This window comes from Gnatocerus cornutus, chromosome 5 (assembly GCF_029298725.1).
Source record: "Gnatocerus cornutus isolate USDA-ARS CGAHR chromosome 5, icGnaCorn1.1, whole genome shotgun sequence".
NCBI lineage: Eukaryota > Metazoa > Arthropoda > Insecta > Coleoptera > Tenebrionidae > Gnatocerus > Gnatocerus cornutus.
Window position 1 is genome coordinate 8,684,889 of NC_142237.1, and position 25,817 is coordinate 8,710,705.

The 25,817-nt window shown below is 37.6% G+C and overlaps 2 protein-coding genes across 4 annotated transcripts in view; one reads left to right on the top strand and one right to left on the bottom strand.

The window, feature by feature from the left end:
• LOC148174149 (uncharacterized) overlaps nt 1-25,817 on the top strand; it is a 104,070-nt gene that overhangs the window by 834 nt on the left and 77,419 nt on the right. For both annotated transcript variants that reach the window (XM_088037419.1, XM_088037420.1), the window contains exons 2-6: nt 2,742-2,964; nt 3,016-3,155; nt 3,204-3,537; nt 3,788-3,912; nt 5,885-5,944. In XM_088037419.1, coding sequence (XP_087893545.1) covers nt 2,742-2,964; nt 3,016-3,155; nt 3,204-3,537; nt 3,788-3,912; nt 5,885-5,944 — 882 coding nt within the window. The remainder of the gene's footprint in view (nt 1-2,741; nt 2,965-3,015; nt 3,156-3,203; nt 3,538-3,787; nt 3,913-5,884; nt 5,945-25,817) is intronic.
• Nucleotides 5,950-25,817, bottom strand: part of LOC148174150 (uncharacterized) — a 61,173-nt gene continuing 41,305 nt past the window's right edge. Inside the window, exons 2-4 of one of the 2 annotated variants that reach the window (XM_088037423.1) lie at nt 19,107-19,217; nt 8,062-8,530; nt 5,950-8,015 (exon numbers count right to left, since the gene is read on the bottom strand). In XM_088037423.1, coding sequence (XP_087893549.1) covers nt 7,475-8,015; nt 8,062-8,516 — 996 coding nt within the window. In that variant the 5' untranslated portion in view covers nt 8,517-8,530; nt 19,107-19,217 and the 3' untranslated portion in view covers nt 5,950-7,474. The remainder of the gene's footprint in view (nt 8,016-8,061; nt 8,531-19,106; nt 19,218-25,817) is intronic. The other variant, XM_088037424.1, reaches the window with a different exon arrangement.

The window sequence follows — 25,817 nt, forward strand, 5'->3', positions numbered from 1 at the left end:
GACACAATCAATCAAGAAATTTGACACACAAAGCAGTTTTAATGGAATTTACTTTAGACTAATAACACTGCACAACACAGGTTTTGCCCTCTACATAATTTAAACGAAATATATTAGTGTTTGTGGCTCCTTCAATAAAAAAAAATTGTTTGACCAAAAACTGAAAAATGTAAAACGTAATATACGGGGTGTAACAAAAATAAGTACGTTAAATTAAACTGGTGGTAGATCTTGTTCAAACAAACAAATTTTACCTTTGAGTTTTTTCAAAATTCGAACTTTTCGAGTTTCAATATACAGGCTGGCCCAGAACTCGTGACCCAGAGAAACAAGGTTTATAAAGGCAACAGTTCTGAACCAAAATTTCGAAACTAAAATTTTCTAACTCAAAAAAAAATCGAGTTAAGACAAAAAAACGGTAGCCAATTCGGAAGCTGAACAGAATTTGAAAAACGGTAACTTGGGCAGACTCTCGTTGCCTAGGAAATTGGGATGGCTTTTTATTCCACATCTAGAATAAGCTTTCGGGATTGGTTATTAATTTTTTATCCTCTCTTGAATACTATTAAACTTAAGCAATTTTTGTTTTGAAATTTACCACCTGTATTGCTGTCGGCACCCTCTCTTGCTCTGTGGGTCACGAGTTCTGGGGCACCCTGTAATAATAATTTTGGAAACTGATTAGTTTTTAAGACTGTACATGGAAAGATTTTTGAGACGTGCACAGTGTGTTGTGAAAATGGTGGTCACACCTTCTTTAATTTTATTCATGGACTGGTGAAGTTTTAGCAACACGAAAAGGTAAGATTTCTTGTTTTTGTTGGTCAAATTTAATTTTGTTTAGTTATTTTCTATTCTATAGTCGGAATTTTATAACTTTGGTTTAACCCCGCCCACATGAACAAATGACGATTTGAATTTGTCGAATCAAGAAATGGCTAGCCTCCTTTACTCAACATAATCAAAAATTTGACGGCTCAAGTGTCACACATGTCAAGAAGATTTGCGGTTTTGCCAGAATTCAATTAATCGTGAAAGTTTCGTCGATTTTGATGGTGTTTCATCTTCTAATGTGTGGACATTTCTACCCCGACTTTTAGCAAATATCGACGAACTATCAAAATTTTGCAGAGTGAATCAGACTTCCAGCTAAAATTCAATTGGCCCAAAAGGTAGGCGGAGTTAAGCCAAAGTTACAAAATTCTGACTATAAATTAGTCCATAAAATTTTTTTGTGCACCGCGTTTTTGCTGACAAGTTTTGTGTCACGTTGTTGCGTACGAAAATGAGCATACGAGGGACACTTTAAAAGTAACAGATCTTTTGGAAAATACTTGAGAATTTTGGAAAACCGAAGAAGAAAAAGCTGTTTGTTTCATCGAGATGTACCATCAGTTTAATTTAATGTACTTAGACTTAAGATATTAGGCAGCGCTTTGCACCATCGTCTTTCTTTTTTTAGATAAAAAATCGTTTTTAGATTTTTCAAAAGTCGAAAAATGCATTGTTTCTCGAAAAATCATGACTAAAACAATGCCAAATTTCTGATATCGATATCTCGATTATTTTTTTTTTGAGTAAACCTCCAGTTATTATACATTAGTGTACGCATCTGGGATTTAAATTCAGATCCGACAACAAATAACTGAGTTATGCCGATCAAAGTTTCGGAAAGTTGATTTTCATTTTTCCTAATTTTTCCTAATTTTTAAATATTTCGGAAACTATTAGAGATATTGAGATGCGGTTTGCGCTATTGTTTTTCTCGGCTTCTTTTACGTTAGAAAATGTTCTCAAAAGCCTAAAATTCGATAGTCGATTTTTCGCGAAAAAAAATTCCGAATTAAATGATGAAAATTTTTCATTTTTTTTACTTTTAGCCATAACTCGTAAACTATTTTTCCTATCGACCTGAAATTTGGCCAGTAGATATACCTCAAACTCCTCTTTTGATTGGTGTATAACACAAAGGTATTAAACGTCGTTTTTACCTTGAAAACAGTGATTGAAAATCACCCCAAAATGACCTCTTTAAAACAGTTTTTGGTCAGTGCCTTGTTTGTTTATTAAGCAAGTTCAACAAATTTTGGCCCTTTTTTCGCAGATTGTCATGCTGAATTCAAAGCCGCAAGAATTTTTACGTTTCGTCAACAGTAACGGCCGTTTGCATTTTTGGGTTGTCGCCAGAGGGTCTAATTTTTAAAGGTTTGAAACAATTTGTGCTCACTAAACACGTTTAGGTATAATTAATTGTGTTAATGACGAACAATATGATACTAATCTGTTTATAAAAGTGCCTATAAGTTACAGTGAAATCAGAATTTTTTTAACACATTTTTTTTCTAGTTGTGCGTCTTTTTATGAGGTGTCATATTATCTTTTCAATTCATCACCATTTTGTAACCAAATTAAACGTTCCACCACTTTCCATGGGGCACAATTTATTGTTGTTTTTCTTCAGTAATTAAACACTACTTGCACTAACGTTACAAGCATGTAAATGGAATTGTCAACATCAGCGCAGTACAGAATAATCTGCTCACCAAGCTCGATGCATACAATTTGGCTCAGGAGTTGGTTCGGTTTATTCATATACACCTAATTATTTTGCGATAAATTTAAAATGAGTGACATCCACGTGTTTGTTTTGAATGAAGCCTTGACTTCCAGTTAATAAAGTCTTACGATCCAATTAAAAATTTCATCAACTGCATTAAAAAAAAACACTTTATATTCGTTAGGGTGCCATTCCTGCAACTGTCGCTATAATTGAAGGCCAGGTCAGAGTAGGACTTGACGGAAACGAAACTCAGATGTTGGGTGACGTCGATAAAAGTAAACCAATCAAGACGTCCAGACGAGACTTTGCGTATGTTGTCAGCAATGGCCGAAATGGTGGTACGACTGTTTCCGGAACTTTACTCGTGGCGAGCAAAGTGGGAATTCCAATTTTCGCCACAGGGGGTTGGTATTGAATCAACTTGTTTTCTGTAATAATTTTCTCGGACTTTTAAGGAATCGGAGGTGTTCATCGCGATGGAGCGACTACTTTTGACGTGTCCGCAGACTTGACTGAACTGGGTCGTAGCAACGTTGCTGTTGTATCCAGCGGCGTTAAATCGATTCTCGACATACCCAAAACTCTGGAGTATCTTGTAATACAATCAACTTCCAATGAAAACCACTCTAACAATAATTTGCAGGAAACACAAGGAGTCTTCGTTGCGACATTCGGCGGGGGGACGGATTTCCCTGCGTTTTATAGCAGGAAAAGCGGTTGCCACGCTCCGTATTTCGTGGAAACCGCACAAGAAGCTGCCAAGATAATACATTGCAATCGGAAGTTGAACCTACAATCCGGAATGCTTTTTGCTGTACCTGTGCCCCAAAAGTACGCAATGAATGAAGATGTTATAAATGATGTTATAGAAGCAGCGCTGAAGGAGGCGAAAAGGAACGGAATTGTGGGGAAGGAAATAACTCCCTTTTTGTTGGGGAGGATTGGGGAGATCACTGCGGGGAAGTCTTTAGAGACGAGTATCCTTAGATAATTGTGTCAGAGGCAATTGATATTTCTTGTAGCAGGAAGTGTAGCAACGCCATTGGGAACGAAAAGAAACAATGATGACCGAGACGTAATGCCAATTAAGCAGAGTAGTTTCGGCGAAAAAAAGGCCGGATTGCAACCTCGCTAATAACGGTGCACAGCTTTTGAAGAAGAAAATCTCTTAAAATTTGTACATTGTCTCTTGCAAAATTGAAAAAACATTCTCTTAACCTAATCCAGATATTTCCCTCATTAAAAATAATGCCAAGACTGCCGCCTGTGTTGCAGTCCAACTGGCTCAACTGAACACCTCCGGAAGATCCTCAGGGAGCGCCACGGATGAAGTTAAGGACGCGCCAGCTCCGGTGAGTATTTAATAATTTTAAGTTTCTCTCCAGTCGTTATTTTCACGAGATATTCGCCTGCCTATGATCGGACTGAAAGAGGTAAAGTTGTTAAGAAATTGTGCACAATTGTGATAAAATGTGGGTCACAAGGGATGCAAGTGTGACAAAGTGTTGCTAACACTCGATAAGCCGTGCTTTGTTGCAGTGGAAAGATAACATGTGCACAACTTGAATACATAAAAACCATAAAAGGTCTGTGATTCTGTGTCTAGGGAAGTTTCCAGTACAATCGGGGGCGTTTTCCACCCTATTTCCCTTGCATGCTCTTTAGAGAAGAGATCCGGCCTCAAACAAGGAATTACTTAAATAAACCAGGTTACGGTTTGCGTGTGAAAGTGACTAAAAGCTTCCTTGCGGTAATTTGTTAAAAAACCTCAACTGTTTTCTTTACAATAAGTCGTAATAGCAATATTTCGTCGCCAAACTCCCCAAATCTTTCTCTAATTCTCTCTCCGGCTCACTGGTTTCGGTCCTTTGTAATTTAATTTGGGTCGTTTGTAACGTAAAACCTCCCTTCAGGTACACGATAAATTTCGCTTTAATTTACGTCTCGCAAGGAGAACCCATTTTTTCTTTTTATCGACGCGGGTAAATGCAGGTGTTTGTCATGCTCCGTTTCTTAGTTCCGAATATAAGAATTGTTCCGTTTTTTATGTTGATTGTGGAAGTAGCTGGAAACGGCCGTTTTGCAATTTGTTCGAGGCAAATATTTGTCGCTTCAAAGGCAGGTCAAGGGTACACACCGAAAGAAGCGTAACAAAAGGGAGCAAAGCGTCGATAATACACATTCGTGTGTGTAATACAATGGGCTAATTTCACCAGATGCTGTATTAAATCGTGGAATTGTTCGTAATGAAAGGAAATTTTCAACTTCGTCTCGGTTTAATTGTAACCGAGCGGCAAAAAAACATAATTTGACTTCAGGGATGGTTTTCGTTTGCTTGTAATTTATTTGTAACGAACCTTGGCCTTTTGGGGCAAAGTTTTAACTCAAGTAGCAAGCAAGTAATTAAGTTTAACTAGGATTTAGTGGAAGTTCATTGTTTAATCCGGAATTTGCCCAAAAATCAAATTTAAAGTGCAGGAGTGAAATCCTTTGGAAATGATAACTTATTCACGTAACTCTAACTCCATTAAGCACGAGCCAACGAGAGTGTAATGTGCGAGTAGACGCTCAAAAAGGGCGAAATGTAGAATTGTGTCGGATCCGTGGGATGTTTTCTCTGTTTCCTTTTCATTCGCGGTTTTATTGACACAACATAAACGTGTTTAAATTTCTGCTTTTCCGCAGTACAATGTCGTTAATTCACCAACAGATCACCCAATTTTATGTAGTCATTGTAGCAATCATTACCGTTCTGCAACGTCTGAACTTTGATCTTTCCGCACTAACCCATCGCACTAAAACATCCGCAATAAAATTTTTCTTTATGGGGCGACCTTTCGCTCCGTTCACCGTAACTCACCCAATTATTGTTCACAAGCAATGAACACTCCCACGAATACTGTAATTACGGCAAGAAGCATCCCTAATTGCCTTGTGGGACTTTTAGAACAGATTCTCAACATTTAAACTAGAAATTTATGGCTAATTTTCGTATTACGTCGAGGAAATTATGAATCTTTTCTACGAAAATTCTTTTCTGCTTCCGGACAAAATCTAAAGTCGACACTTCAGTTTGGTTCTAAATCCGGAGCCCGTTTTAAACTGTCAAGACTGAGGAACCAAAAATATTTTTAAGATCTTGGTATATCACCCATTTTTTATAGATTCCCGTGAGAATTTTTTATCAAGTTCTTTGGCTTTCAAAATTTGCCTTTTTTTATTACAAGCTTTCAATACTAAAAGTTTAACAAAAATATCTATTTAAAAAAGAAAAAAATGGTGGATGCGCCGGGCTAATTTTTAACAATGATGTTGTTTGTGCAGGTGGTAATCGGCGGTTCGAACTTGGACTGTTCGGTGAAGCTGCAGGTGAACGAAATCCAGGTAAGTACTAACAATACACTTTATTAAATAGATATATACATCCTCTTGTATCTTGTACATGTGTGATAACATGAAATAGCTCTTTAACAATGATACATAAAATCTATCGCGCTCTAGGTGGCGCCAATCAATCGGGAAGCTTAAACAAGGTCGACAATTTCTTGGTCTAGAGAACTTTTTGTTGGTTGTTGGCTGCAGCGACCGACTTCGTTGCCTTTGTTCGTTGTTATTCAGTTTTATTCATTATCTGCATCTTGACTTCAGCTTTGAAAGGGTGATGAATTATTTTGCGCGATATCCAGAGGTCGTCCTGTGTACATTAAACACATCGAATTTACATTTGTATAAGTATCATAATCTATTTGGTGTTCGATTGGTTCGGTTATTAAATATCTACATTTACAACGTTTTAAATTACAGTTAGATTATATTTTAATAGATACGGTTATAGTTCTCCTAATTCTAGGCTTTTAGTTTTAAACGTGAGTTCCTTTATTTAGTAGTGTTGGGTTAGTCTAATTATGATACAGTGTCACTATCTCTATTCATCATATAAAACGGCTTTGTACTTTACATTACTTAGAACGCTCTAGCAAGCTGTAATGAGTTTTTTTTAGTTTATAATTGCGTATTTTAGTATGTATATTAAGTCTATTATAATTATTATGATATAAGTTAGTATAACAATGGTAGTTGCTTGGTCGATGTGCCGTCAGCAACTCGATATAGTTAGAGCTCAGTTTATAACTCTACTTGTTCATATGAAAATATCTAGACGCAAATACAAAGCAAAATATATTATTTCTGTTTATTATCATTGGTTCATTCATCCATCTTTACGGGAAATCTCCTCATAATGATATCATCTGAATTTGCTGATTTTGTACGTTCGTATCTCTATTCTTTTGGGTTTTTGCTTCTGCCTCCGACAAAACATTCCAGAGACGGTCTATTAGTGATCTGTTGGCAACTTGGTCGGCCGCCACAGCTCATTACTTCCGACTGGTCGGTTTTTCATTCATGAACTGAACGCGAGATCAGATAATATTGAAGGCATGCGATGCGAGTACGAGGAGAGTGAAGAAAAAAACTCTTTTATCGAAAACGCAAACTCCACCATTTTAGACCAAAAATGTACTTCAAACTCTAAGTTGCTTAAGGCGAGGCACTAGATTAGTAAATAAGCTCATATAAACGCACTCGACAGGACGAGCGTCCTTCTCGTAACAATGTCACTCTCCTCCTAGGAAAAGGTATCACGTCACTGTAGTAACGTTTGTTTTGTCCGCGCTATATACACTGTACACTGAGGAATGTGAAGAAGCAAAAAAATATTACGTGTGATTTGAGAAATTTCAGCACTCTATCGCGTTACTACAAAGTTCTATTTGCGTTTCAGCAGGGATCGTCCTTGACCCTGCTCGTCCTCGGTTTGCGCTTGAAGATTTCCTCTAAAGGCGTGGCCAGAGGGCCCTTCTTGACGCGGCCCCAACGGCCACGGTTGAACAGGCCCTCCAGGCGATACTTTAGTCAAATGTTCTCGTGACTTCGGTACTCCCTCATTTCGTAGTTGTTATTCCCGTTGGGGTTCTTCGTCTGGGTTGGTGGGGACGACAAAAGAGCGGCGCTTTCCGGTCGCACCAAAAGACTCTCTCTTTCACTTTCGGCACTTTCCGCACGTATCGCCCCGGGCACGGCGCCGTTGGCGTTGGTCAGCTCCAATTCCGTCCGAAGTATTCGGATTTTCTGGATCATTTCCCGGATTTCGTAGCGTAAGATCCCGAGGAAGCACAACTTGAGGAAGGCGAGCACGCAATATCCCAGAATAGCGAGCACAGAAGCCGTGGCTTTGAGGTAAGCCAGGAGTTTTTCGTCACAGCCGGATGCGTGAGTCTTGGTGCATTTGGTGATGTTGGTGGTTGGAGGATCCATGCAGCAACTGACGGGAATTTCCAATCGGATGGTGGTGTTAAATTCGCCAGGGCCACTCACGCCGCAGCAGGATTCTTCTTCTTGCAGACGGTCCCACATGGCGGTCATCTCGTTGCTGCTGCCATACTCTTGCTGAAATCTAAAGAAGGAAACACTAAAACTATCTAAGAGAGTGTTTAGTTTACCTTATTCGCAATGCAGGCCTCAGTTCTTGACAGATTCTCTCAAACTTGAAAGCCCAGAAGGCACCCAAAACGATATCCCCGAAGAGCAACACCAGTAGTAGCAACCAGTAGGCATTTAGCAGTTTTTCCGACAATCGCAACGCCGCCAAGCAACCCAACAGTTGAAGGGCTCCTCCTTGCGTGGCCAGCGCCAAATAAGCGTAAAGAAAGGAAGGCTGATACAAGGTCAATGATGGTACCAAAGACCTTCTAAAATCGAAGAGAACAGTTCTGGCGGCGGCGCCACAGAACGCTAAGGCTCCGGCCAGAAGTGCGGTGTTACAGGTGTAGATCCAGAGGCGGTAGTAGCGCATGGCCCTGCCACCCAGCCCAGAGGCGCCCGTTGCCACACCACCACCTACTCGTCGCAGCGGCATTCGCCTACGAAGCCCCCCCTCAGTCGCACCGACACCCATCGCCCCCCATGCACCTGGAAAACAAACACACCTTCAGAGCGGTAATGGACAGGGAGGATTTATTATTGTAAAATGCGCGCTTTTAAGGGACGTCGTAAATTACGACGGAAAAAAATTATGTCTGAGATGGTTTTACGTCTCACGCAAATTCTATTGGCGGATATATAAATCACGGTTCGAGGCAAAAAGGTTGAAAGTTTTAGGTGTGTCTAAGGTCGTCGAAATCGGCATTAGAATCTTTGGTTACACTTATTTATGATACATAAAAGTGAGTTATTTTGTCTACGAGGCATACCGAGTAGGTAATATCTAATAACCCAAGAGTTCCATACAATGTTTTATCTAATACTTTACCTAATAATGTTATTTATGCTATTCAAAGCGTTTCCGTTATAACTCTTGTAAGGGTAAAGTAAGTTATAAGTTATAAACCACTTTACTTGTTATCAATCACTTTAGTAATATCGCTTTCATATGCGTGTATTGCATACACAAATTTTTGTTCACTTTTATAAAAACAGAAAGTTTGGCGTTTCTAGCAAGTGGCGACCTTTCCAAAAATAGCATATCTTGAAAGCAAATCAGCGAGGTTTTAAATTACCCTTTTAAATAAGAGCCGGCTCCAACATGGTATTTGTCTCCAAGAGATATGTATATCCTGCTGCTGGGAAAGCATCAATTAATGAAAAATATGTGTCCCGCCACAGAGAGTGTTTAGTTGCACCATCATGTAAATTATTAAGGGCCCTCAATGGCGAAGTTTGCCTCTGCTGGCATTTTAAAAAATGAACGCTGATGGTGCAAAATCCCTATGTAAATTTAAGCGCTGCATAAAATATTTCCACGTCTTGTAGGACGGGCGAAGACTCATTAAGATAACCCCGATAAATGTCTTTCAAGATACCGTAGATGGTCAGTTGAGTCTTTTTGTGCGCTCGGGAGTAAAAGACTTTTTCAAGATCAATAGCCGTCTGGTGCTACGTTGGCAATTAAATACCCCAAGATTTCCGGCCCTTTGCGGTCACATGTCATGGACTTTGGGCCGGTCCAGGCGCATGTAAATGACGACGTCAGGCAGACTATCGATTACTCAGTGGCAACTCAACACACATCCTTCCTCTTGTATGATGTTGACCTTTGTGGAATCATGAAGGAGAAATTCCACTTGGAAAAAATAGAAGAAAACCTGTTTCCACTTTTAGAACATCAATCAATCGTTTTTCGGACTTTATCACACACGTTGTTTCCGTTCTTTGTGCCGCTTCTCGGAGGGATCCTAAGCTCTGAGATATTTATAGGACTTGTTCTATCTCGGTTATCTGGTTTATGATAGGAACAGGACGCCTGCAGGGCTCGTTTTCTTCGAGTACGTGGCGAAAAATATTAGGGTCTTCGCAAATTAGGCGTCATTAAGAGAATTTACTGGCGCCGCGGTTGGTTGCCTGATAAATTTATTAGTGTACTCATTACTGTATAAATATAATTAACATCTGCAAATTTATAAGCTTCTTTAAAACCGTTAAACTAAACTGAATATCTTACTGTATAATTTCTGTACCTACTTAGAAACTAAAAGAAGAACCAAAATTTCGCTTCCACACAACGTAAAAACTGTTTCTCTCTTAAGTTTCTCCAAATTCACTAAATTTATGACAGGTTGTCAGTTGCTGCAAGCCTCATACATGAATCTTGCAGAATTTATGCTCGCAATTTGTAGCCGGACTGGGTGGCTTTCTGATAAATTTAGTAGAGCAATTATTTCTTGGCAAATGTAATTATTATATGCAAACTGAATGACTATATTTCGAAAATGGGATCGAATTTAGATGCTTTCGCCAGGTAGTGTTAAATTTCGTGTAAATTTCAGAGGCAGACGTTTATAAGGGTCATAAAAGTTTACGGCTGCGCCAATGATCTCCAACGTTTACCGTAAATTTGACCAAAATTTAAGCACGTAGATTTGGACAAAATTTGAATATGTTTGGTCAACTACTGCTATTTGATATTATTATTGATGTCACCGCATGTTTAATTACCGTTCAAAAACTTACGTTTCCAACAAAATGTAATTTTTAATAAGTTTGCTGTCCTCGCCGCATCCATCATTTTACATATTCTGCTTGGCCAAAGACACGACTGACGTCTGAAATAAGAAAAAACTAACACTGTCACAATGCGACTTCCTTCCTCATATTTTTAACGGTCGCAACTGCTGAAAAATGCTGAAATTCCCGAATCAGCAGAGTACGAAATTACTTTCAGACTTCGTCACTGTAGCATTATGAAAAACACTGAAAAATGGACATCGAGCCGTGTGATTAATTTTTCAGTATTTACCTCCAGTATTGGAAGTAAGACCGGAAAATTGGGCGAGGTAAAGCAAACCTGTTTCGTTTCGTCGGTGCTAAGAGGACGAAATCGATTGTTCTGTTTGTTTTATTAGGATTCGTCTCAGGAATTTTCTTAATTCATTGTCCTTAATCCAACGACGGAAGATAGAGCGGAAAGTTCATCGATTCCTGTTCGGTTCGTTACTGCCCGATTGACCCAATCTAATTATTATTCATTGGAAACAGTGATCTGAATTTGGCAATATTGTTAGGGATCTTCTATGACCACAAAATGTGGCTAATATCCAACTTGTTGCAAAAGGACGACAGCCTTGAACGCCGCCTCTTTTGCGACCAGCGATAAATTGATTAAATGTTTTTTTGGGTTAAGTCTCTGCGTACTTTGCGGTTGAAGTCGTAAAAACTTGGCAAAATCAGTTCGGGCATAAAACTTCAAAGTGGATTATGTAAAAAAAGACGCAATTGCTGAGTCGGAGTTCTGTGTTTTAATTCATGGAAATCAATAACAGTCTTTGTAACTCTTAAAGTTGTGTATGGTTCAAAAGCATCCGATGAAACAAAACGCTGGCAAAACTTTTCATGTCAGCAAGTTCTTTTACGGTCGCGCCAGCAGCAGACATGTAAATACAAGCTCGTAAAGTGAGCAGCACTAGGCTTAATTTACATAAAAAGTGGACGAATGCTCCCAATAGATTTCATTTTAATAGCCAGCAAGGTGGATTTCAGGAAACTTCTTATTTCCGATCACTTAATCACACTTACTAGGGGTAGTTGAGATTTCATTACTAAGCGAGACTGAAACTCTACTTTTTGTAGTGTGTTTAATCAAACTCAAATTAAGGAGACCGAGTAATACTTTGTCGGGTAAAACGGTAATAAGCAAGGATGCGTCCATCTTAATTTATTAAACGTGGCGCCGGCAGGTCGTCAACGAAGGATGCATTGCTTCTTTTAGTTTAAAAGACATTTTTTGTTTCCAGAGAATACTTGGAATATTCAGCCTTTGTGAAGTTTCGAGGAAGTTTTAATGATATTTTGTTATAAACTTTTTACGGGACGAAAAAATTACCGACTTTTCTTTTTCAGCATTGCCGCTAAGTTAAACATACGTTCAAGTAACCACAAAATTTTATGCATAATACAGGGTGAACCCGAATAGAGTGCAAAGATTTACACTCCAATATCAGACAATGCCGTTTGACATAATGGCCAAATTTCGCGTTCCAAAATGTCACCGTTTCTGAGAAAAAAATGATTAAAGCTTTATGAAGAAATTGGTGTGGGCCACTGACGGCCAGTTCTCAAGGTTTGCCTTATTCAAATTTCAATTTTTTTTGCAGAATTATTATCTATAGCGGTGTCTACTCCTCATTTATTTTGAATACCGCATTTCAAGGTCATAATTTGTGAAAATTGTGGAGCTCTACGGCAAATTTGAGAAGATTTATCCATTGAATTGAACATAAACGAGTACTGGAATACGAAAAGACCTGTACGTGATTGTTTTCAATACATTAATTCTCTTAAATTTCTCGTAAAGCTCCCCAACTGTCACAAATTATGACCTTGAAATGCGGTATTCAAAATAAATGAGGAGTATATTGTGGTTAAAATCTTTAATGCACTTATTCGGGTTTACCCTGTATAGAATATCTAATTAAAATTGCAATTCCAATCGAAATAGAACTGATGGGCTTTTACAAAAACTAAATTATGTACAAATAATCGAAAAACTGGACTAGTTACATTTTCAACCAATTTTTTGTTGGAATGTCATTACAATCCAGCTTTTTACCGCATAAATAAATTTACTCTTTTACCGCCTACATAAAGCGGTATTTTTGACCAACATTAACTATTTTATGTGGGCACTAACATACTATAATTTAGGCTTGATGTGAAAGCGATGATCAAAACGAACAAATTTCGACGCAGCACGTTAATCAAAAACCTAATTTAAATTGATATTAAAAGTTTAATATTTATTTTATTTTTCCAGTATCTCCTCACTGTTTTTTTGGTCAGTAAAGATTGTATTTGACAGCAAAATGAACAACTCTTTCCAGCAAACGCAATTAGTTTATTTTAGCTATTTATGGCAATTAATCATTTATTTTCTCGTTTAAATTCTTAACCTTTTCACTGCGCAATGTTTTTTGGAAAATTTTGTAACTGTGCACGGTTTGTCAGCTCCTGCGACAATATACGTTCCGAGCAGTTGATCGGTGTTCTGCCTTAGCGTATATTAACGTCTTGAGCACTTGGCCGATTAACTAGTTTTAAAAATGTTCATAGAGATTTTAATTTTCCACAACGTCAATATATTAAACAAGGTAACATTGAGATGAGAGCTGATTATTATGGTGATATTACCTGGCCCTTAGTTCGTATCTACTTTTAAACTGCGTGGATAAAAAGATGCATGGAATAGATTTCAAATGAATTTTAGTCGTAGACGGATATATACGCTCTGAGCAGGGAACGGTAAAAAAAAATTATTTAAAAAAATGAAAGCTTTTGTGACTGTGTTTTCCTCTGAGGTAGAGAACCATATTTGCGTCATCAAAAAATTACGTTTTGAGCAGTTGACCACTTCTTAATCAATGCGAATATATCCGCTCGGAGCAGTTTGAGCGAATTATTATTTTGCGGATTTTTCCGGGCCGAGCAGTGTAAAGGTTAAGCACGGCACTTCGAAGTAGATAGTTGGCGGTTACTCGTTAGATAACAATCATTTGCTTAAGCTTGGGGTGGTTCTCCGAATAGTTTATAAGTTTAATCAATATTCGTTAAGAAACTATCCTTAGAATACTTGAAGAATTTTGTATATTAAACGCTTGTTACTTCAGCTTTGTTGACAGCTTTTGAGAGGAGGGCTAAGCGATATTATTACAAAATTTCATGCATTTATGTAATGTAGTAATTTTTCAGTTTCATGTATTTTTAAACTACAATTTAGTTTTCTGTGACGACATTGTCTATATTGTTGGCGAAGTTTAACTTGAATTTCCATAAAAGCGGAGTTTTAAATTGCGCACGTGCTTCTATTTGTTTTATGGAGCAAAGACAGCTTACGGAGACAACAAAGTTATAGTTTTTAGCCATTTCTTCTTTCAAATATGAACTGGATAAGTAGCCGGATGTTGTCTAATAAAAGTAAATTTTTCAATTACCCTGGCGCATCCACCATTTTTGTAAAAGCGAATTCTGTATTTTATTTTAGTAGAGCTAAAACTACTTCTTGTATACTTGAAAAATTTTGCACGTTTTTTGCCTATTGTCCAATCAATTCCATGTAAAGTTTGTTTATTGGATTTGAAAGTCTAGGCGCACCGAACCGTGTCCGCAAACCTTCCGTTAATTAAAAGTAAATAATTATTTAGCGACTACATTTATATGTACTTAAGTAAAGAACCCGCAAATTTAATCTGCATGACCTACATTTACCGAATACCATCATTGGTAATTTTCCTGGAATGAATTTTCAATGTTTTATTTAGCTTTCCCCGCGGAAGTGGTAATTGTCAGTATCCATCACAAGGGTTTAAAAAATGATGATACTCTCATTTCCGTTGCGAAAAGGGAACGCTTTTTATGAACAATTTTTCATGTAGGATTCGCTTTGATTAAAACTAGGAATTGAATGTAAATATTAGATGTTCCCTACGCTGATGCGATGGCGGTTTGCCAGCTCTACTTGTGCGACGGGAATTTTCAGCTGTTGTTGTTAAATCGTTGAAATGACGAGAATACGCAATTTTTAACAAAATTGACATTCATAAAGAGCTTCATTGATGTGTAGTGTCTCATTTGATCTCGTGTGAGCCATCACTAACTCATCTAACTTGTTGCAACTGTAAAAAGCGAGTGCAGATGTAAGAACAAAATGGGGATAGAATCCGACTTTGATAAATAGGCTTTATTGAGCGCCGCCAGTTGCGCGTAACGAGTGTTAATAAAACATGCAACTTACTAAACACTCCGTTATTAACTCAGCGAAATGAAAATTATCGGAAGCGTTTAAATTTCCCGCATTTCCATTGTTATTCAAATTGGCGTAATAACACTAAACAGACATTATGTATTGCTACAGCGAGACTAAGAAATTTTCTTGGAAATTAAAGGGAGAATTTTGATCCTGCAACGCGTCTGACAATCTTCGCTTTTTTTTCGTGGAATAAAAATACGTTCACAGAACATCCCAGTATTAAATTTGCGACCGAGTGCCGTGGCACTGCTTTGATTTTAAATTAGATTGGCTCTGCCGTAATTAAATTAACCCTAAAGAAAATAGCTAAACGAGCGAATCTAAGTAACGAGGGTAATAGCGATGTTTCAGGTGAGGGTGTAATCGAATTAGGACACCGCGCTCTGCAAAGAATAACTACAACACAATTTCGTAGTTTAGCGCATCATTTGATTTTCCTATCCACTATGTGTGACGTTCAGTGTCAAGTCGTCACTTTAATCCGATTTCAGGGTAGAATTACTGGAGTCCCGGGAGTTCGGAGAGTTTCTTATTTAGTGCGTTTTCAATGAAACCGTTTGGATGTTTCTTGTCTGTTTACTCTCTGCGACTTCATCGATTTTTGCGCTGGAGAGTATTTTATCCTTTACGTTAAATTACGGTGGCACGTCGCATTTAGTTATTATGAAGATGCTGGAACAAACGGAGTCTTAAGGAGTATTCTGGCCGGAAGATGCTCACAATAACTCTGGAATTTATAAGAGACGCTTTATAAAGGAGTGGTCAAAGAATTTAACCCTTCTTGGAAGTATTATGACCAGATGGGGTCAAGAAATCTTCTTTAAGTTTGAAATTCAGTCATAGGCAAAACCGGCGTATGAGGAGGCTTGGGAATTCGAAATGAGTTGGCATTACTGATTCAGTACTGGCGTGAGGATAATGAACTAACCTCAAACTGTCAAAGAAACAACAGCAACACTGTTACTGACCGCAGAAGACCTCTCTAGCCCTCTAATTGTCCCGATAGAGTTATAATCTCTCAAATAACTCCTAGGGCTCCCATAACAACGACATTATCAAATTTGGCATTTAGATTTTATAATGTTCGTAAATATTTAACGGGACCTAGTCGCACCGACGCTCGCAATCTAATAACGTGCCCGTCGGATAAGTTTTATGGAGCGAATACCCTTTTTGCTGCTTTATTACCGTCTTAATTAAATGAGAGCGTTTTTTTATAGATGGCGTGACCGTCTAGTAAATCTGCATGTGTCGTGCTTTCATCTGATGAATGTTGTCGCCCTGTAAATGATAAAAAGTTGTAACGATGCTTTCAGTTTTGCACTTTTTTTAACGTCGCTGCTATTTTTGGCATTTTAATGCAAAAGTCAATCTCAGCGATCAGCGAGAGGTTTTAGCTCCATGAATAAACATGAGTTTCAGTATAAGGTAAGCTGATTTATTGATTTGTGGATTCCGAAACACCGAAAACCGTCTTTCTACAGTTCCGAAGATTGACGTCGGTTTGTGGAAACGGAGGATGTTTGATTGATTGAAACAAAGATAAGATTAGCGTTTAATGAGGAGGACTGTCGCTGGGAACTAATCAAGATGCCGCGTCTCGCGTTACTTAGACTTCATCAAGACAACAATTGTAGTGAGATATAACTTATAGCGCCAGCTATCTATGTCAAGTGACATTTCATCGTGCTCGGGATACTTATTCGCTCTAATTCTTGGTTACACGAGTTGTCACCATTTTCATTCATATCACTTACAGAGACATAACGCTTGAAAGGACGCGGTGAATTATTTAGATAACCTGAAGGAAAGCCGTGTCTGCACAAAGGGACCATTCTTTTATCGGTCGATTTTATGTTCTTTGTACATAATAACAACAATATCGATGTCAGCACTATCATTCATGTGACAGCGTTACCGAATCGATCTTGCCTGAAATTAACGCTCCACATCACGTGTCTATCTAGGTTATGCCGTGTGAATAAAAATGTCACGTGACTGGACATATGGACTGTTTAAAATTCCATGCATCTCCTTCCGTTATGAATCTCTTCTAGTTTTCAGTTGGTGAAATGTAGTGTACTGTTGCCGGTCTGGTGAATATGTTATTTCAATTTTAATGTACTTTTCATTGTTTGTACGTCAGACATGCACACAATCTTTTGAAGTTCTAAATCTAGATTTAGAACAAAAGTTTACAAGTTTTTTCTGTTATAAACCCACAGATATATCGATTTCCTTTCCATATTTGAAGCCTTTTTCCCGTTTTAATGTCTGTCTGGTGAAAAATGAGGTCGAAGTAGTCCGTCTGAACTCTTATTTGATTGGAATTCGTTGTTACTAACGATTTGTTAGTTTTACGTGGAGGACTTTTTTCGGGAAAAATGGCCTTGAGTTTTCACCCTGACTGGTCAACCAACCAATAATACAATAAAGGAAATACTCTGAAGCTGGTACTTTACATTCACGTCTGCTCTGCACGCTATTGTCCTTAGAATCAACATTTTACGAGATGAATCAATACATTCCGTTAGGTACGCGAGGTCTTTCTAGATGTTTGAAACAGACATGTTTTCTGGCCTGTCGTGCGTGTTCTGTATTGATAAAAACGTGTTTTTTTGCCGTTCACGTAGAAACGTCATTCATTTTCCACCCACAATTAAAAATTCATAATGGCACTGTGTTATCTTTTTCTTATTTTCACCTCTGACGTGAATGTTGGGGTGAGAAAGTTCGCATTAATATTAAACGGTATAGAATACCAGAAGATCCATTTTGTTCTTCCATGGAACTATTACGATAACAAACATGTTGCGAGAATGGATGATGGACAGGTTTTTAGTTGAGATAAGTTTTTATCACGGATATTTTCTTAACATCGTTTTGAAGGAATTTTCACAGCAGCCATGGCTGAGGCAGAGTTTAGAGAGTAAACAGATGAGGAAATTGCTATCGAGAGGATATAAGATTTTTAGCTGATTAGAAAAAATATTTTGCCACCAGAAAATAGAAAAAATGTTTTGCTGTTTGTTGTCCTCTGCATATTGGCGGAGTTGAAAAGTAAATACAGCCGGTGAAGAAATTTAGACGTCGGACGTGCCTAATTGGAGACTAAAATGATTGTTCTGATGGATCTTCTGCTCGTTCGACCTACCGCGTCACTAAAGTGTTAAAAACAAATGCTTCCTAAATCTCTTCGGATTTTCGGTTTTTCATTAAGTGTCGCATTTGTGGATGGTTAAAGCCGACGACCGAAATCTCGGGTATTATGTGGATTTGAAGAGTTGTTTACATCCTCTGGTTATTACCGAAGCGGAACAAACAAGAACTTTTTAATAATTGATCAATTCAAATCTTCCATCTCCACCAATAAAAACCGTCATCGAATTTTGAGATTCAGCGTTAAAATTGAAATTGCATGTTTCAGACCGCTCGTTGAGCTGGAAAATTGTGTTTCACACCATCGGAATCGTCCCAAAAAGTGTCACTCTCTGGAAACTAATTACTGCAACTATGTCTCTTTTCCGTGCAAAGAAGTTTTTATTAACTCCGTGGAGTTCATTCAGTTGAGTTATGACACCCTCAGTTTTTTATTGGGCAAAAACTAATCAATGAAATTTTAATCTTAACAAAATTGCAAATTATTAATGATGGAGTACGAGCCTGGAGAGGTCGATAATTTAATAATGAAACCATTCGGTTCTATCATCCTTCAACAAATAATTACGTTTCGGTTTTTCGACGGATCATCGGCGTGATTAAGGTTTGGAGAGGGATGATTGATGGAGGGTTGTTAGTGCAGGACAAAGATGGATGCTATTGGTGCTGCAATATTGACTGAACTTGTTGACCGAGATGATGAAAATGCACATGTTCTTTTCGTGTGGTATTTAAATTAATGGGGGTGACGTCAGGATGACAATAATTATCCTCGTTCGATTCTGATTGTAAATGCCCTCTTGTACTCTTCGTAACGTGTCCCATTACGGTTGTAATTAATTTTACGTTTATTCTATATTGGGAGCGGCGCCGCAAACGCTTTCAATTACATGATTGCTACGGATGCAATGTTTGGGTACAAATTAATTGCCTTGCTTGTGTGCTTGAGTTTAAAATTTGTGTTTTGTTGGCTGTAAAGAAGCGAAATTACCTCACATTAGACTATTTACGCGGAAATTACAGAATGATAGTGTTTCTGCTGTTAAAATGCAATTAACGTTCTTCTAAAGTGTACTTTGCGTCCCTAATTACCTTTCTTTTCTAGTGGTTAAGTCTTTGTCGTTTCATTCCCAGATAGCTGCTTATTCCCCCTTCTCCTGTTGTATATCCGGGATCAGCGCCTCTTCTGCGGGCTGGAGTATTCTGGAAACGATAATATTTAAATCCAGTCGCAATCATTAAAAACTTAATTAAACAGAGTGAGAAATTTTATAATTAGAGAAATAAACCCGTTCCCGTTTTTCGACCGATAATTTCTTATTCTTCCAGGGTTTCGGGTTGGACCGCGATGTAATAAAGATTTGTTTTAATATTTTAAAAGGCTTCGAACCTCTGCAGTCTCTCAATTTTGCCGGTCCAATTAGCCTACATTATTTCGGTGAAATGTGTTCGTACTGTGGCTCGTGCCGTGAATTGAATTAGACCAAATTTCAACTTTGATCAATCGATGGTGAAATGAGACTGCACGTCTCAAAGGATTGTAGTTTCGTAATTTCTAATAGGAATCCGATTACTCAGATAAATTTTAATTTAGTTGTTCATTCTGAAAATGTTTTGTGGAGGTAGATATTAAATGGTATAATAAATTTCAGTCGGCGAACCGTAATTATGACCCAACCCAAAAATAAAGTTTTATTCTCATTCCGTCATTGTTATTGGAGTAAAGAGATGAGATTAAAACTTTTGTGGCTTGATAATCTTTAGATGATGTGGAAAAATTTTCATTTCAAACATAAATTCAAAATTCCTGTATGGAGACGACCAGGATTACATCTCGCCGTTTTATGAAAGCAGCGTTCGGATGAAACCGAAGATTATGGTACTTTTGAAACTAAGGGAATATCGTAAAAACTATACTTGTGGAACTTTATATTCTTTTCCACCTATGCAGAGTTAATTTCAAATAAATCAAGCCATGAATGCAAAATAGTTCGTTTGTTGTCCGTAAATTAATTGTTGGTCTCATTTGTCCGATTTAGATCCTCATCTATAACAATATGAACTAGGTCAAGTGCCGTGGGCTGCGACATTTATAGCCGGAAGGAAATGCCGTTGCGGTGACATGTAAACACGAGCGCCATCTGATATTTCGCCAAAACATTATAATCAATATCGAATTTGGTGTATACGTCTAAATTCGGTTAATGCTCTGTGATCCAAAATAGAACCAAGAAGTCAACGACTTTCACCATTGTAAATCTGAGTGCTATAAATAATAAGAAAATATAACACCGCCGCCGTTGCTTCGTGCCAAATTCCACTTGCTGTTCTTAACTCCGATTCCGACCCCTGAAATACATTTCCGCATATTATGCTCGGCCGAAACAATAAATTAAATACTTAATAGTCCATTCTTAAATTTATAATTTCAGCTTATTACTTTTCATATTAAATCCTGTCCCATTATGTAAATACCCGACCCCTTTTAAGAAACGGAAATTGAGCCCATCACGCAATATTTCACTTCAACAGCCTATTTCGCCAAGGTGTGCGTCTTGCGTTAAACACAACAAAAAAAGGCGAGGCGTCGTTTAAATTAAAAAAATTTCTGAGCTCGTTGAAACTGCAATTCTATTTCTTGATAATGTCTACACCTGTAAACTGGATGCTTGTTTAGTTAATGAGTGCGCGTTCATCTGCTTTTCACCAGTGTGCGAGTTTTTTTGCTCTATTAAGAGCCACGGCTCGCAGGAATTTCCATTGTGTCAAACCTCGACAAAACATCGCTTTGTGTCGTCTTTTAGAGGATGGTATTTGTCGTAATTAGCGAGATGAGGGTGTGGCGGTCAAACCTCGACTTGTTGAATGTTGGTGGATGGACCCTCTGGCAAGGAACGGGTTTTGGGTAAAATTACTTGTCACTTCGCTGAGTGGATGCAAGACATGCAATTTGCCATTGGGAACTTAGTTCTATCCCGGCGCCTCCACCATTTCAGTGCGGAGATTTTTAGCTCTGTATGTGTCAATAATGAGCTCGTTTTGCTTTTGGAACGCCCACTTTTCAGCTTGGCATCCAATTAGCAGAGCTGGCGCTTTTATCGAGGCTCATTTTCGCGCCATTACACATTAATAGTGAGAAGGCTTTTGTAACCTTCAACGCTTCTAATTAGTCCACTGATTTCGTGTACTACACGCTGGGGGTGCTATATTTGGGTTAATTTTTGATACGTAGATGATTCAGCCAAACCCATTTATGGCGAGAAAACAATTTCGCGTTATAAATACTCCTGCGCTTTTATGCTGTTAAAATCTTCTCCATTTAACAGTGATCGTGTGTGGAGAGTCCCGTTTCATTTCCATTTTCGCCCGTTACAGCGTATTGTGCAACCCTTAAGAGCTAATCCGACGTTTCCACCCATTTCCATATCTCACAGTCGGTAAGGAAATTGTCGGGATGTTTGCATAAGTTGAGAATAAACGAAAAATTCAAATTATCTCTTCCGATGCCATACGGAAAGGAGTGGAAATGCGCACTTTTCTCTAGACGTTGAAGGATCGGAACGTTACATTTACGTAAGCGAGGGTGAAATGATATGATTTACCTGATGCTAGGGTTAATTTAGAATTCGACGTGACCTAAGAGGTCGCACTCAAGCAGCTTAAAATCTCAAACGGGGACACGATCTCCGTGAATTCTGCACCAGCTGGCGCGGTGTCTCTTGCTCAACTAATTCAATTTACATGTAAAAAAATGAGGGGGTGAGAACGGATTAAAGTTGCGCCATTGAAAGAGAACGGTTCTAGGATAGATGTGAATATGGAAATGCAGTAGAGGGCGAACGACTAGGCAATGTAGAAAGATGCAGCGAAGCGGCGAACTTGACAGTTAATCTGGGCAAGAAAAATAAGAATATAAACTATGATGAGAGTCCCACTGATCTGTTTGATGTCATCGGAAAAACGGGTAAAAAGTGCGCAGTGTTCTTTTTGCATTTAAAGGGCGAACCAGAGGATTTCCGCACGATTGCGAGGAGAAATTGCGCACATAATTTTTCTAACGATCGGTTTAATACTTTTATCGCGACTTTACAAATGGAATGTGACGATTTTCCGGGACAGACGCACACAGAAAAGATCAAGTCAATAACGAAGGTTACAGCCGATAAAAAAATATTGAGACATGTTAAACGGGACATTATCCGAACATTTATTTGGCGATCTATAAAATTCCCTCTTAACGAGCCGAAAGGGATTCCTCCAAACCATGAAACGGGTGCAAATCCAATTTACTTCATCGCAACACGGATCCGGGCGTGACCTAATGATGTCCAAGAAATTCCCGATATGATAGGCTACAATCGATGTCCATATACCGATATTCGAAGCGTGAAGAAACTTAAAAGAACTTCGATAAATCGTGACGGTAAATGAATTATACATTTCCAAAGCATTGAATAGGTATTGAATTATTTATCAATTGCACCTACGTTTCGTGTCGGTAAATCAAAACTCGTTTTGAGTTTAAAATTTCACACAATAATATCTCGTTGGGCTGATTGATTTTTAACATCTTTAGTTCTATACAAAGTACTTAAAAATCGATATAAATAGAATTTCGTAGCGTTTCGAGTCACAACATCAGCTCTATTACGGATGGATTTGTTTGATTTTGATGGCGACCAGTTGAAGCTTGAAGGGCTTATCTCGTAGTTGTAAGGGTTCGCGAATCGATAAAGTCGGAGCTTACTTGTCTGAGGAAAGTAACTGTAGCCTCGTCATCGCGCGTTTATATGCAAACTTTGAAAAAATTCCTTGAGCCTCTCTTAACTCATTTTGTTGGAAACGTAACCGACTCAAACAGTTAATTTCCCAAACTTCTGGTAGTACGAGTCAATAAATAGTGGCTCTCTTGAGACAGTTATCGACGAAGTGGTCCTGAAAAAGTTTTTTAATTAAAAGTCTGCGGGAACACACAGGTGATGTATGAAATCGCAGACAAATGGCCAAGAACTTGGAATTATATGAACTTCTTCCCATTGATGGTTTTCTAATTTACATGCATGGAGTTCTCAATTTAAACGAGAACTGGGAATTAGATCTGATACGATTTCAAGTCTCGTGTTTGGCGCTATCGTTGTTTTTCGGTTGGGCATGATTACAATAACGTGTGTGAGGGCGCAGTCGAACTCCACGGATAATGTCAAATCTGGCGAAATAGTGGAAACATGTTTTCCAACGAATGGAAATGAGGGACAGATTGCAGGAACGTGATTCGTGATTTTGTACCGAAAAAATGGAAACCCCGGAATTCTATGAATGAAGTTCTCATTATTAATGCATCGTTAAATATTGAGCATGTTTCATTGATGAACACGGAAAGCTCGCTCGTTTCGATCTATTTTAATATTGAAAATGCATGTGGTAAACGCTTTGTGGAAATGCAGTTTCGTTAGACGAGTGAAGCGGAAATTGACGCAGTTTTGAGTTATGTATTCTCAGCTTCGTTTATATGGCATTCGAAAAGATTGATGATGTTGATTTACAAATTATTGGAGTTATTTATTGTGTGACGTCAATTTTTTGATAAACAAGGCATTTTAGAGGTAGAGGCTCAGAAGAATTGAAACCAAGTATTGTTTGTGTCATCCAGTGGCAATTAATTGGGGTAATTGAGTTGTAGAACACGTGGATAAACTAGCTCGGATTTCAAGTGGGATTCGCTTTCTATTTATAGATTTCATTACAGTTTGGAGGATTAAATAACTGCATGGGTGTGTGAAATTTCCAGTTTTGCTAATGATTTCTGTGTATTTTGTTTTTAGTATAAAAATTTACGTTAATTAATAATTTTAACTAGGAAAATTATAATTAATATCGTTACAATAATTAACGCTCAACATACATGGTGAACCCTATTAAAGAGCAAAGATTTTTAACCCAATATCAGACAACGTTGTTTGACCTAATGGCCAAAGTTTGCGTTTCGAAACGTCCCCGTTTCCAAAAAAAAAATGATTAAAGTTTTCTGCACAAATCGCTGTGCGTCACTGAAGGCTTATTTTATTAGGGTAGGCCAGTTTAATGCCAAGTTCAGTCCAGGCCATCGAAAAGTTGGGAATAAAAACGCTAATTAACAAATGTGAAAAAAAGTCTTTATTGGATTTCCCGTCAGTTTAACAATAATCGTGGTAGAGAAAGGTTGGTTTTACAGTGCCAAATTGTTCCAATTTGGATTATTTTGAGTTAGATTCTTTTATTCTTTGCCAGTGGTTTCTGCAAAAGTGTTGTGATGAACCTAAAGTTATATAAAAAGTGTTTTGTTTTCGGGTGAAACTAAATTTACATTATGGATTGTCCGTTGGAGAGCCTTTTTCGTAATAACTTCAGGTAACGTTTTGTTTATTTCGTTTCTAATGAAAATTTTAGTTTGATCCACAAAATGAGTCGGGAAAAGTCACGAATCGAGATGAAAATTCAGGGTCCATATTATTTCAAACAAATTAATTTTACGCAATGGGCAGTTTTGAAAATGTTCTTGAAAACAGTAATTAAGCGGAAGTTACACAAGTATGATAAGAGCGAGCGAAAACGTTTTTTGTTCGAACGATTATTGCAGTCTTTAGGAAACAGTGGTTAAATTCAGTCCCATAAGCGTCGAATAACGGGTAATCTTGGGGGGTTTTGCCCCATTTGAATTTCGATTTTTTTTTCAGATTTATTATCTATACCGGTGTTTAATATTGTGGTTAAAATCTTTGCACTTTCTTATTATTATTGACAATGATAAATATTCTCTTAAGTTAGAAAAAGTTCTTCTTTCTTTAACTTCTTTGTATAAACTGTTTCTGTTGATTACAGCAACAAAGATATTCGAAATGTTGTCATAAAATGATCCTATGTAAATGAAGATACAAGGGAAACAGTGAAAAGTGGAAGAGACTGTGTTACAGACTAATGAGGGTAAATAATAGTCATTATATACAAAGGGACAGAAGACACTGACCCGAGATATTCAACTTAATATAGACAACGCAAAATACACTTTTTTTCTACTTGTAGGAGAGAAATTTAATTTCACAATTTGGAATCAGTTCTCAAGTTAGAAGTGAAAAAATAAAATTAATGAAGGACTTGGCACTTTTACGACTTCACGTAGAACAAAATCCGTACAAATAAGACACTTCTTTTCCATAATGATGGGAAAAACCGAAACTTTTCGTTAAAACCAATATGATTAAAGTTTTATTTTTACTAAAAATTGTAAGCTCTACTCGGTGAAATGCGTTATAAATTTGCTACAAATCGAAACTTTCCAGTTTTATTCTTGTTAATGTGCATTCAGGGATCAATTATCCATGAATGAATCAGCTGGAAACGAATTTTCCATATCTCCTGCATGTCATATGAAAGTTTATCTAATTTTGTTCGCAAATTTGAGCTAAAAGTCTGAATATGTAGTTTGACATATACATCACAGATTTGTATTGCATATGCGGAATTATTCAATAAGCATTGAATTGGTATGAATGATTTGTTCAAAATTTAACTCTCAAATAATTTTGAAAACAGAGCCTCATGACATTTTTATCTTAATCCATAATGCAATAGTTATGTATTGTGGCATTTTGTCAATTTATAAATTATCGATTATGTTATTATTTTATTTATGAAATTTATAGTTTAATCAACTGTTTGATATAATATGGTCTAAATAAAGGAAAATTCTATGAGAGCAATTAAATTTTTTTAAAAGTTTGATTGCATAAATTATATTAAAATTTTATTCATAATGCGTTGAATTTT